Source organism: Bos mutus, chromosome 5 (assembly GCF_027580195.1).
Source record: "Bos mutus isolate GX-2022 chromosome 5, NWIPB_WYAK_1.1, whole genome shotgun sequence".
Taxonomy (NCBI): domain Eukaryota; kingdom Metazoa; phylum Chordata; class Mammalia; order Artiodactyla; family Bovidae; genus Bos; species Bos mutus.
This window is the reverse complement of record NC_091621.1, coordinates 93434968-93449677: the sequence shown is the minus strand read 5'-3', so window position 1 is coordinate 93449677 and position 14710 is coordinate 93434968. Positions and strand designations below refer to the sequence as shown.

At 34.4% G+C, this 14710-nt stretch overlaps 1 protein-coding gene across 11 annotated transcripts in view; it reads right to left on the bottom strand.

Moving 5' to 3' along the window:
- The window catches only part of CCDC91 (coiled-coil domain containing 91), a 398212-nt gene that overhangs the window by 173883 nt on the left and 209619 nt on the right, over positions 1-14710 (bottom strand). For all 11 annotated transcript variants that reach the window (XR_011464286.1, XM_070371255.1, XM_070371253.1 and 8 more), the window contains one exon: positions 7795-7872. Coding sequence is in view for 10 of the 11 variants with exons in the window: in XM_070371255.1 (XP_070227356.1) it covers positions 7795-7872 (78 nt within the window). In the remaining variant the exon portion in view is untranslated. The remainder of the gene's footprint in view (positions 1-7794; positions 7873-14710) is intronic.

Sequence of the window (14710 nt, the reverse complement as noted above, 5' to 3'; positions counted from 1 at the left end):
ATGAACGTGAGTCTGAGTGAACTCCTGGAGTTGGTGATGGACAGGGAGGCCTGGCGTGCTGCAATTCATGGGGTCGCAAAACAGTTGGACACAACTGAGCGACTGAACTGTACTCACTGAATCATGTGTCTAGCGCTCAGTAGCTTTTGGCATCTGGGATGTAATATACCAAGTTAAAGATCATCAATTCAGACAAGCTTTCAGAAACAAAGACTGAAAAATGAGTATATGTCTATACATCTACTCTGGTGGAAATATCTTGAGATATGTAAACCTGAATTTTTTAAATGTACTCAATTTGGCCAGAAGTATGCACACAAAACACAAGGGTTAGAATAGAAAGCTCTAAAGTTTCAGAAGAGGGTATAAGAACTTCTAGTTTGAAAACGAATGTGATGACCAGGAACTAATTTTCATATCATCAAAAAACTGATACAGAAAATGTTTAGGTTAGGCACCCACGAGGGGGCCAAGAAATATGTAATAGACTTTAAATCACTAGAGTTATAATTTATTGGTGTTTTCAATAAATATTAAACCAAAATGCATTTTCTTTTTTGCCTTTTTTGGGCTAACTTTCCAGTCACCATTTTGACTCATCTATCAACTATATCAAATTCAATGTTTCAACACTTCTATCTCCTATGATTTGAAAAATGTCTAAATCCCTTCAGTTTAAACAACAAAGCTGAGTGTAAATCAATTTAAAAAATAAACAAGTTGAGTCTGAACAAAAAAAATAACTAACTTGCAAAAACAACTTCAGGATGAAATAAATTCTGAATACTAGAGTTTCAAAAGGAAAAGCACTTTTTTCTAACTTATCTATCTTAAAGCAAACACCACATTAAAAAGAAAGAAAGAAAGGAGGCAGTCTTTTGCCATTGCCTTGAAAAAGAAGATTCTTGAAAAAGAAGATTCAATATATAGTAGTAAAAGAAAACTATTAACCAAAAAAACCTATGTTATCTTATACATGTCAATTTGGGATCATCAATGAACCGGACTCAAAGTAAAATAAAATAAAACAGAAACAACATGCTAAACTTAATTTTTTGAGTACTTTCCACTCACTGTTAGAGCATGTGAGCAAAAGTTCTAGCTTTGAAGTTTAACACATTGAGTCAACTAGAACTTTCTTTGGAAAATTCTTTCCAAAAGCCATTTTGGGTAAAAAAGAAAATTAATTTTAAGAATGTATTAACATCTAAAATAGTTTTGCCTCAAGCACTTACATATAGTATATTAACTGAATAAATGTATAAAGAAATAGTTCTGGAAAAAAAAAAAAAAAAAGAACCAAACATATCTGTGCGAGAAATGGAGATCGCAAGATACTTTCTCTTTAAAATTCAGGGCATCACATGCCTTAAGTTAAAGAACTACATTTATTTTAGCAAATATGCCTGTATTTTTTCTATATATGATTTTCTTTGACAGTCCCTCTGTGCTATTATACCAATACTCCACTGTAAAGAAATTTTTTCTTGCTCTGATCACTTATCCTACATAAAGGAAAATAAGACGTAAGTTTAAAAAAATCTTTGGAGAAGGAAATGGCAACCCACTCCAGAACTCTTGCCTGGAAAATCCCTAGACAGAGGAGCCTGGTAGCTAGAGTCCATGGGGTCACAAAGAGTCAGACACGACTGAACGACTTCACTTTAACTTTTCACTTAAAAAAATCAATGTGGGATAAATCTAGTTCCTTAGTTACAGCTAAAACTTTTGCTTCTTTTGTAACTTTTAAAAACAGAAAGTGGTGCATTCAACTGTCATTTAAATCTGTCAGAATATCTCTCATTTTCTCATAAGGAAAAATTTCATAGTGATTTCAATCTAAACATGCACACAGACACACATACCCACCCACACACAATCTTGACAGGTTCAATTTAGATAATTAGAATGGGGAAAATAGCAACAGATAGGATATAATGATAGGCAAATAAACATGAAGGGATAAGCTGATGGTTAACAACCTCCTCGGGGTAGCAGAATGACTTCTAAAACTTCAAAGAAAATACAGATGCCTAAATCCCACCTATGTGAACTGATTTTAAATTTCCAGAGAAGAAAATTAGTATGATTTCTTAAAAGGAACCCAAGTAATTTATTATGTCCTGCAAAAAGTGCAGGTTAAGATACCCTAATCGATGACAACTGATAAGTGCATCGTAAGCCAAATAGCAGCCCAGTAATACAACTATACATTACCTTAATAAAAAAGGTGCTCTACATCATGGATGTGTCCCAGGTGGCACTAGTGGTAAAGAACTCCCCTGCCCATGCAGGAGACTTCAGAGACACAGCTTTGATCTGGGTCAGAAAGATCCCCTGGAGGAGGCCACAGAAACCCACTCCAGTAATTTTGCTTGGAGAACCCCATGGACAAAGAAGTCTAGTGGGCTATAGTCCATGGGATAACAAAGAGTCAGACACAACTGAAGTGATTTGGCACACACACATATCATGGATAGTAATACTTGATAGAGAAAACTACAGATATAAAGAACTGTGAAGTCTGAACTAGTGTATATAATAGCAAATGACAGTTTGAAGAAAAAAGCCCAGTTAAACAAGTAAAAGAAAATTCTTGTTCCTTGTAGTAAACAATCTTAGATATGGCATGCTCCTATGGCAAGTATCCCAAGATCTCCATTTATTTTACTGTTAATTATCAGGATAAAGGATTTCTTAAATCATGACATGAAAGAAAAAAATTAATACAATGAAGTAAATATTATAGGAAAAGTTGGCATATGTAGCACATTAAGCTAGTGTTAGCGTTGTTTTCTTCTGCACTTTAGCAGAATTTCACATGGCCTTTCATTCATCATGGACTTCCCTGGAGGCTCAGATAGTCAAGTGTCTGCCAACAATGCAGGAGACCGAGGTTCGATCCCTGGGTTGGAAAGATCCTCTGGAGAAGGAAATGGCAATCTACTCTAGTACTCTTGCCTGGAAAATCCCATGGATGGAGGAGCCTAGTAGTAGGCTGCAGTCCATGGGGTTGCAAAGAGTCAGACATGACTGAGTGACTTTACTTTCTTTCTTTCATTCTCAGTCTGAAGCAACCTATTTACTTTCTTCTTTTTAATTAATTATTTTATTTGGAGAATAATAACTTTACTTTCTAAATGAATAAAAGAACAATGACTTTTTAGCAGAAGCCCAGGAATATGAAGGGCTAGACCATGATCGCTTTCTCTTAAATAGACATTTCTAAAACAGACTGAAACAAGCATCCACACTGTATAATTATGAGAAGTAAGCTAATTAATAGTCAGCTGTAAGATAATGATAAGCCATTAAAATTGCTATACTAGAAAACTGATATATTGAATTTTATAATAACTAAATTACAAAAATTTATTGACAGCATCATCATTGTTGTTTTTGTTGCTCAGTTGCTAAGTCACATTCAACTCTTTGGCACCCCATGGACTACAGCATACCAGGATCCTCTGCCTTCCACCATCTCCCGGAATTTGCTCAAATTCATGTCCACCGAATCAGTGATACTATTATTATTAGCCATGATCAAATTCATTATCTCACTGGGTCCTCACAATACTTCTCTGAATAAGTTCTATGTTTTATTCCCTCATATACTTATAGGGAAATTAAAATTCATATATAATAAATTGCCGGAGGTGACACTGTTAGTAAGTACCAGACCTAGGGCTTAGATCAGGTTTATATGACTCAATCAAACAGCTCTACTAGTAGAAATTCTTAGGACTCCTAAAGAGGAAATTTTTGCAGAGATGCAAATTTCTTCAGGAATTTAGAGAATAAAAATGTATGAATTATGATATAGCATTATTCAGATCAGATCAGATCAGTCGCTCAGTCGTGTCTAACTCTTTGCGACCCCATGAATCGCAGCACGCCAGGCCTCCCTGTCCAACACCAACTCCCGGAGTTCACTGAGACTCACGTCCATCGAGTCAGTGATGCCATCCAGCCATCTCATCCTCTGTCGTCCCCTTCTCCTCTTGCCCCCAAAAGTAGCAAAAGATAAGGATATTAGTGCACAATACATAATAATAGGGGCTTCCCCTGAAGCTCAGCAGTAAAGAATCTGCCTGCAATGCAGGAGACAAGTGGAACACATCACATAATCACATAAAGGAAAAAAAAAAAAATTTTTCAACAGAGATGTAGCATTGGATAATATCCTGTGGCCTTTCATGATTTAAAAAAAACAACAAACTACAATTAAAAATGAAATTTCCTCAACCTAATAAAGGCCATCTATAAAAATCCCACTGATAACATCATACTTAATTGTTAATCAATATATACATATATATTTTGCAGCTCTTATTAATATTATATTGGAAGTCTACCTGGGAAATTAGGTAAGAAAAAAGAAATGAAAAGCATCCAGATTGAAAAAGAGGAAGCAATCTCTAGCTGCAGATGGCATGGTCTTATATATAGAAAATCTTACAAAATCTAAACAACTATTAGAACTAATGACCATGTATAAGAACAACACACAAAAACATGGCAGCACTGAACAATCTAAACATGAAATTAGGAAAAACAATTCAATTTAGAACATTGTCAAAAAGAATAAAAGAATATTGAAAACTATAAAATACTGTTGAAAGCAATTAAAGAAGATATACATAAAGCCATTTCAGGACTATGGATCAGAAAACTTAATACAGTTAAAATGGCAATACTCCCTAAATTGATCTACATATTCAATGAAAACACAATTAAAATCCAACTCGGACTTTTTAAATTTACATACTGATTCTAAAATCAATATAAAAATGAAAGTGACCCCACCCCAACGGGGTTCCCTAGTAGTTCAGATGGTAAAGCACCTGCTTGCAATGCAGGAGATCCAGATTCCATCCTTGGGTTAGGAAGATCCCCTGGAAAAGGAAAATGGCAACCCACTCCAGTATCCTTCCCTGGTAAATCCCATGGACAGAGGAGTCTGGCAGGCTACAGTCCATGGGTTCACAAAGAGTCTGACATGACTGAGCAACTAACACACACACCGCTCCGATGAGGATGACAAAGGGCACCTCATTACGAACTGGTAAAAGGTCAAATCTAGGCCCCCTTAACTAGCCTTTGTGGGCAGGGCTTGGAGTTGGGCTACCGTTTGCTCTCTGGTATTTGGTGGAATTAGAATGTTTATTATCTAAAGCAAGTGGAAGCTTTCCTGGTCTTCTGGATAGAAAGAGTAGGTTTTTCTTGGGGTCTACTGTCTGACCTCATTGATACTTCTGGGTTGATTACTTCTCCAGTACCTTGTATGGGGCAAATGAGGCAAAAAGAGAAGCAAAATAAAATAATTAGCACATGAACTTCTCATGCATGAATTCATGATGGAAAAAAACAAAATTGTTTCTTTTCTTGTTCCATAACAGGCCACAAATCATCAACATTTACATTACAAAGACAACTAACCAACCAAGAAAACATTGACATTTTTCCTATCTAAATTACTTTAGTTTTTCCATAGTACTATGAAGTTGTCAGTATCATTCTAAGACACTTTGGTTTCTAAAATTTTATATAATAATTATCAGATATATCCTTTGTAAAAATACTATAGTATCTTTGTGCAAAATGTGAAGCTCACCAATAAATCAATACAGAAGGTTATATAAAAAGTATTTACACTGAAGTTCCATGCTATAAGAGAATTTATATAGTTTACGTATTAACTGACTTAAGTATAATATGATAAATATAACTTTGTAAAATACTTGATTTGATACCTAATCCTTTTAAGCAAATTGAAATAAATACATAATGCCTGAAACTTCTAAATTCTTTTTTTAAATAAGCATCCCATAATGATATGAGACAAAGAGGTGAAATGAGTAGCTCTCAACTAATTTTCTTTAAAATATAATTTACAAAATATATTTGCAAAGTTGTCACATATGCTTTTAAACTCATTATTTGCCAGTGTTGAAAGTAATACACTATAAACATGTTTTTAGCAAAAGAAATATGTAGAGCCAGAACCAAAAAAATTTTAAATATAAGATACTAAGTTTTTCACAACAACACAACAATGTAAGTACTTTCACAACATTTAATTTAGAATTCATAAATATAAATAAGTAAAACATAAATTCATCCAAAAATACATCATATAATATGCCAGGAGAATTATGTAAATTCCATTATTTTAATTCTTCCCACCCTTAGCCTTAGGACAAAAGAGAAGATGGTTCAAAATAGATCCTATACACTTTCCTCCAACTCAATAACTATAAAGCTGGTTTATATTAGTAGAATGAAAAATTCCCAACATTATAAAGAAAAGAGCCAATAATCACAGCTATAAAAAGCAGACGTTTTAAAACAGCCTTCTCAAGAATGGCACAAGTTTCTGTACTGGGTGTGGTCATAAAAATGACCTTCCAGGTCCCAAGACCTATCATCTACCAGACTATTTTAATACCTTCAATTTTTTTAAAGTGTCTTTCACTTAAAATCTAGATCTATTTATTTTATTACTTTTATTCAAATGCTTGTTATGGGAAGCTTTTTGACATTAAACTGTCAGCTAATTAAAATGAAATGAACTTCTATCTTGTCTAGGGATGAAGTTGAATCAACAAATAATGTCTACACTCCACATATGATAGAAGGATTTTTTTAAACAGTTATTATAATAATTAACAATAAAAAATAAACTAATGCCTAATTATACAGGTAGAATTAAGCCAATTATGGTGCATGTATATATACATATATGTGTGTGTGTGCATGTGTATAAATATAGAATGTAATAGTCTAGAACAATGACAAAAATAGGATAAGTTTATATATACTGACATGAAAATATATATTGACAAGTAAGTATAGCAAGAAACAAAAGAATAGATTGAGTAGAACATATTTCTAAAAGCAAATCAAAATTATATAGCATGATATGAGTAAATATGTGTGTGTATGTATTTAAAGAGAAATCTCTAGAAGGATGAATATCAAACCATTCACATGTGATTACTGGGGAGAACTGTTGTAATTTGATTTCAACAAGAAAGCATTCCTTAATTACTTTATGGGAAAAAATGATCTAAAATGAAATTTAGGAAGGAAAAGATTTTGTCATTAAACTCTGAATTTGCTTTAAATGTTTAAGTTTATGCTGCTACTGCTGCTGCTAAGTCGCTTCAGTCACATCTGACTCTGTGCGACCCCACAGACGGCAGCCCACCAGGCTCCGCTGTCCCTGGGATTCTCCAGGCAAGAACACTGGAGTGGGTTGCCATTTCCTTCTCCAATGCATGAAAGTGAAAAGTGAAAGTGAAGTCGCTCAGTCGTGTCCGACTCTTAGTGACCCCATGGACTGCAGCCCACCAGGGCTTAGCTTATTCAGAATAATACTGAGTATATCATTGATATTGATACTTACTTAATGTCAAATCTATTTAACTTGTTTAAAGAAAAAAAGTATGACAATAATTTTCAGATTTATATATCTTTTTTTCCTATAAAAGTAGAATCACAGTAAAGACCAAAAAAGCTAATCCAGCAATTAATTCTATAGCATTTTGCTTTAAAACTTCAATCTGTGTACTCAAATATTCCATAAGTTCTCAAATGCAGAGCAACATCTAACATTACCTTTGTAATTTACCAAGTACACTTTCAATGAGCACTATTGATCAACAGAAAGGAATTTCATATGAAAATATAATAACAATTCTATAATTTGTGAATATTTGCATATACATAATGTTTTTACTAAAATCTGCCAAACTTTAAAAGAATAAAGGAAACAGATTCTCAAATAACTACCTTATATTCATCCACAATAATGCTGAGGGCTTCATGACCCGCTTTCCTCATATCTTCCAATTCTTGTTTATGCTTTTCCTGAAAGAAAATAAGAAACTAAGCTATGATTTGTTTTTGTTTTTTTTGTTGTTGTTGCTGTTGTTTACAAAATAACACACCACTGACTTTTGCATTTATAAGTGATGTGAGTGATTTGTGGCACACCAATGTTGAAGCTGAAAACAAAGAGAAACCCATTCAAAAAAACTTTGTTTAAAAGCATTCTGAAGATAGCAATGAGAGATTAAAGAGAAACCATAACTGGGAAAGGAAAACCATGCTTACAGGTAAGATAACCCAAGGCAATGGTGTTATCTCTTGAGACATCTGGCAACTGTGGACCTGGATCTAGAGACAGGAGGCCCTGTGTCATCCAAAAAGCCAGGACCTTTTTTTTTTCGTTACTTCTCCAGTAATACACACATGTCAACAGTTCAATATGTAACAAAATTTGAGAACTACTAGATTAAGGAGAACAAACCCTCATTCTACCGTCCGAGGAAAGGAGAAGCTGAACTCTCTTTGGAGAATGTTAACATCCTACAGAACCTTTCCAATTTTTCAAACACAATGTAAAGCTTTTAATGCAAATTATCAGAAATGATAACAGATGAGACCAAAGAAACATAAAATAGAAAAGACAAAAGAAATAGACCCATGGGTGATTCAGATATTAGTTATCAAAAAGTTTACAATATTTATGAATAAATACACACAAGAAAATAGAGAAGTGGGGAAAGTGGATAGTACAGAGAATTTCTTCAAAGAATTGGAATTCATAAAACAAATTCTACAACTCAATGTGATAAATGAGGTAAATAATAGGTAAAACAGCAGAAAGCAGGATTAGAGGACCAAAAGATAGGGAAAACCTACAGCAAAAGAGAAATAAATGATTGAAAGTATATTAAAAAAAAAAAACCTTTAAAAAGACAAGAGACAAAATAAAAAGACAAATATTTATGTAAAACAATTGTTAAAAAAATAATCCAAAGAAAGAAGAAAAAATAAAATCTAGCAAGACAGGAACAATAAAGTGATGAAGAAAATAAAAAACAAAAATTTCTAATATTACTCATGAATTCAGGATATTATACAACCAATAGATTTTTCTAAACAAATAGTAAGATATTGTTAAATATTACAGCAATAAATATGAAATTTTAGGTAAAATGAAAAAAACTCTAGGAAAAAAAAACAAAACTGAAAGAAGATGAAATAAAAATTCTGAAAAATTTTGTATGTGTTTAAAAAAAAAAAAGTACCTATCTTATATTAAGAACAAAATAAAACTTCTGACCTAGAAACATATAAGTGCAGATTATTAAAAAGGTTACTTTTAATAAACAATTAATAAATAACAGAACTCTTACACAAAATCTTCCAGAGAATGGAAAAAGAGGGAATATTTCCCCACATATTTTACTAAGAAAGCATATCCCTTATACTTCAATCTGCAAAGATAAAATTATGAACCAATCTCTTTTATGAAAACAAAAACTAAAATTCTACATAAAATATTAGTAAATGGAATCTAGCAATAAATAAATAATACATCTCAACCAAGTATGATTTATTTTAGGAATGTCAGGTAGGTAGAAGTGATGCACACCATTTCAGACCTGAACCACAAAACCTCCAACAAATCCTCCACACACTTCCTTTGTCCCCCACTATTTGCTTGCTGATGTCATTGCCCTGGATGACAATTAAAGCCATGTGCTGTAAACAGCAGGAGGGCCTCTGTCAGCCAGGGACTCTGAATGACTACATCATCACCTCAGTGGACTTGGTGAGCAAATTAATGATATTTAGGAAAAAAGACAAGAAAAACAGTTCTTGTTCATGTATTCTTGTGAGAGTGTGTGCCAACTTGGCTTGGTCATGGCCAATTCTGTGCGACCATATGCTCTGTAACCCTCCAGGCTTCCCTGTCCATGGGATTCTCTAGGCAAAAATACTGGAGTGGGTTGCCATGCCCTCCTCCAGGGGATCTTCCTGACCCTGGGATCGAACCTGCATCTCTTATGTCTTCTGCATTGGCAGGCCAGTTCTTTACCACTAGTGCCACCTGGGAATGTTACCAATTCCTCATTTATAAACTGCTTATACTTAACTTATTCAAGAATTGTTATTTCATTATCAAATTCTAATTGCCTTTTCCAGTATATAGCTTTATGTATCTTTCTCTAGCTAAATCACTCTTTACCAAAAAGCCTAAACATAAAGGACCAATAAGGGCCCTTGATATAGACACTGATTTTTCTTGGTATGATTATCAATCTATGGCTCATGGCAGCAATCTTTTTTTAAAGTCATTTTCCCATTTCTGTGAGAGTTGTTTTCATTTCAGTTGCTCAGTCATGTCCGACTCTCTGCAACCCCATGAATCGCAGGACTCCAGGCCTCCCTGTCCATCACCAACTCCCAGAGTTTACACAAACTCATGTCCATTGAGCCAGTGATGCCATCCAACCATCTCATCTTCTGTCATCCCCTTTTCCTCCTGCCCTCGATCTTTCGCAGCATCAGGGTCTTTTCCAATGAGTCAGCTCTTTGCATCAGGTGCCAAAGTATTAGAGTTTCAGCTTCAACATCAGTCCTTCCAATGAACACCCAGGACTGATCTCCTTTAAGATGGACTAAAGAGTTGTTTTAGTCAAAACTAAATAACAAAGCAGCAAAATCCAATCACCTAGTAAAGCAAGCTCATACATTCTATTATACTAAAAACAAGCAAACGCATGTGGACAGCACCACCAACTCATCACTTTCAAACTCCCATTCAGGTCAGGTTATCTCACTAATGGTATGTGACTTTCATAAAGGCACCTAGGAGGGCAAAGGTATCAATTTCTATGATGAATAATAACATAGATTTTGTTTTTCTTAGTTTTCAAGATTTAAAAAAATAAAGAGAAGCAGGTATTATGACATTTTCTTTTCACATAACAGTGGAACATCTTAAGCAGTTCTTGAGAAGCATATACTCTACCTTAAGGCCATTGATTAATAACAAACTACGGAGAAGGCAATGGCACCCCACTCCAGTACTCTTGCCTGGAAAATCCCATGGACGGAGGAGCCTGGTAGGCTGCAGTCCATGGGGTCGCTAAGAGTCAGACATGACTAAGCGACTTGACTTTCACTTTTCACTTTCATGCATTGGAGAAGGAAATGGCAACCCGCTCCAGTGTTCTTGCCTGGAGAATCCCAGGGATGGTGGAGCCTGATGGGCTGCCGTCTATGGGGTCGCACAGAGTCAGACACGACTGAAGCGACTTAGCAGCAGCAGTAGCAGCATATAAAATAGGTTACATGGGCAAACAAATTCTGGAAATTAACAATATATATTACAATATTAAACCTCCTACAAACCGAGAAGTAAAGAAACAATTTAATTTTACTAAAACCAAGATTTTTCAGACTTAACTAATTAAATGTTAATTTACTTTTTTCTCTCATTGACAATACCTATTACCAACTAATCTCTTTAATTCAGAATTGAAATTTAGAACCAAAAAGGTCCAAAAGCTTTTTAGTGTTTTACAATCTAAAGCAAAGCAAATTCATTTAGATCTGCTAAATGAAACAGAATATATTCTACTTTTACATCATTATTTAGAAATTGAAGATGAATATGCACCATTTCAATAACAAAGTTTGACCATTCAGCAACTATGGTTCTGAATAATGACATGAACCATTAAAAAGTATTGGAGTGCTATTAAAGGAACACACAGAGTACAATATATTAAGCAATTCATATAACAGGTCTTTCAAATAGACATTTTATAAATGATAAAAATGTTCTATGACATATTTTATTGCAGTTGAAAATAAACACTTAACCGATGGCTACATCTTCTTACATCAAAGGAACAGCAATCTATTGCTTTGCACATGCCTTAGAATACAGCATGTGCTAAGTTGCTTCAGTTGTGTCTAACTCTGTGCAACCCCATGGACTGCCAGGCTCCTTTGTCCATGGGATTCTCCAGGCAAGAATACTGGAGTGAGTTGCCATGTCCTTCTCCAGGGGATATTCCCAACCCAGGACTGAACCCGAGTTTCTTAATCTTCTGCACTGGCAGGTGGGTTCTTTACAACTAGCGCCACCTGGGAAGCCCCTTAGAATACAGTAGCTATTGACAAATGCTTGTTGGATTATGCTGAAATTCTCATTATTGATATCAGTTCAGTTTAGTTGCTCAGTCATGTCCGACTCTTTACGAACCCATTAACCGCAGCACACCAGGCATTCCTGTCCATTACCAACTCCCAGAGTTTACGCAAACTCATGTCCATTGAGTTGGTGATGCCATCCAACCATCTCATCCTCTATGATCCCCTTCTTCTCCTGCCTTCAGTCCTTTCCAGCATCAGGGTCTTTTCCAATGAGTCAGCTCTTCGCATGAGGTAGCCAAAGTATTGGAGTTTCAGTTTCAGCATCAGTCCTTCCAATGAATATTCAGGACTGATTTCCTTTAGGATGGACTGGTTGGACCTCCTTGCAGTCCAAGGGACTCTCAAGAGTCTTCTCCAACACCACAGTTCAAAAGCATCAATTCTTCGGTGCTCAGCTATCTTTACAGTCCAACCCTCACATACATACATGACTACTGGAAAAACCATACCCTTGACTAGATGGACCTTTGGTGACCAAGTAATGTCTCTGCTTTTAAATATGCTGTCTAGGTTGATCGTAACTTTCCTTCCAAAGAGTAAGTGTCTTTTAATTTCATGGCTGCAATCACCATTGGCAATGATTTTGGAGCCCCCAAAAAAATAAATGATAGAAGACTGAACAACACATACACCAACTATAAGAAATGAAACTATAGAATACATCACCCAACAACAGAATACACGTTATACTCAAGTAGACATGAAACAATCTCCAGGATAGACTACATGGTAAACCACAAAACAAGTCTTAATAAATTTTAAAATACTGAAGTTATACAAAGCATTCTCTTCAACTACAAGGGAATGAAATTTGAGATAACAGTAAAAAAATGAGAAAATTCACAAATTTGTAGAAATCAAACAACATATTCCTATGCAACCAATTAGTCAAAGAGGAAATCACAAGGGAAATTAAAAATCTATATTAAAAAAAGAAAACATCAAACCAATAACCTAACCTTTCACCTTAAGGAACTAGAAAAAGAAGAATAAACCAAAGCAAGCATAATGAAGGAAACTAAAAGAAAATAAAGAAAAGAATAGAAATCAATAGAGAAAATCAACTGGACCAAAGTTGGTTCTTTATAAAAAATCAGCAATACGACAAACATTCATTGACCAAGGCAGGAAAAAAAAAAAAAAGAGATAAGGGATAAGTCAAATTAGTAAAATTAATAACAAGGAAAAGGCTTACTACTGAACTTAAAGAAACAAAAAAGAACATACAAAAATATTATGAACCACTAAAAGACCCTGATGCTGGGAAAGATTGAAGGTAAAAGGAGAAGAGGGTAGCAGAGGATGAGGTGGTTAGATAGCATCTCAAACTCAATGGACATGAATTTTTGCAAAGTTTGGGAGAAAGTGAAGGACAGGAAATCCTGGCACACTACAGTTCATGGGGCTGCAAAGAGTCAGATATGACTTAGTGACTGAACAAAAACAACATGCCAACAAATTAGATAACAAAGTTGTAAGGCACAAATTCCTAGAAATATGCAAACTACCAAAATTGACTCAAGAAGAAACAGAAAACCAAACAGACCTATAACAAGTAAGGAGACTGAATCCAGTAATCAATAACACTTCACACAAAAGAAAATCCTTTCTTTCAAATTACTTTAGTGGTGAATTCTAACAAATGTTTACAAAAGGATTAACACCAACCTTTCTCATATAGATGAGAAAACATGCCCTAACTAATTCTATAAGGCCAGTATTACACTAATGCAAAGCCACACAAAGACAACACAAGAAAAACACAAAGCAGTAAGCAGAATCCAACAGCATATTTAAAAGTCTATAGCCTAGGACCAAGTGTAAGTTATCTCAGGAATGTATAGGTAGTTCAACATATAAAAATCAATCCATTTAATATACCACATTAAAACAATGAAGGAAATAAAAGCCTGCAAGATTATCTCAGTACCTAGAAAAACAGTGACAAGATCAAGCAAACTTTCATGATGAAAATATTCAGAAAATTAAGAACAAAAAGCAGTATCTTCAACCTGATAAAAGACATTGTGAAAATCCCTTTTTCACTGTGGAAGCACCATTTTACATTTCAACCAGCTAAGTGGAAGGATTTCAGTTTCTCCACCTCCTTACCAATACTTATTTTCTGAACTTTAATTACAGCCATGCTGGTGGATGCCAGTGGTTTTGACTTGAATTTCTATAATGGCTAATGATGTTGAACATTTGTTTCTTTGGAGAAATAGCTACTCAGTTTCTCAAACAGCTGAAATCATATTATTGATGAAAGACTGAAGACTTTCCCCTAACATCAGGAACAAGACAAGAATGCCTACTCTTTCCAACTCCATTAAACAGTATACTGAAATTCTAGCAAGGGCATCAGGCAAGAAAAATAAATAAAAAGAGTTCTTAGAAATTATTAGATTAGAAATGAAGAAGTAAAACTATCCTGATTTTCAGAAGACATGATTTTATATATGGGAAACTGAAAAACTATTAGGTCTAATAAACAAAATATTATTAAATACTATTAAATAAACAAGTTCAACAACATTATAAGAAACAAAATTAACACACAAAATCAGTTGTATTTCTACACACTTGCATGAACAATCCAAATATGAAATAAAGAAAACAATTCCATTTACAATAGCATAAAAAAGGTTAAAATACTTAGAAATACTTTTTTACCAAAGAAGTGTGAAAT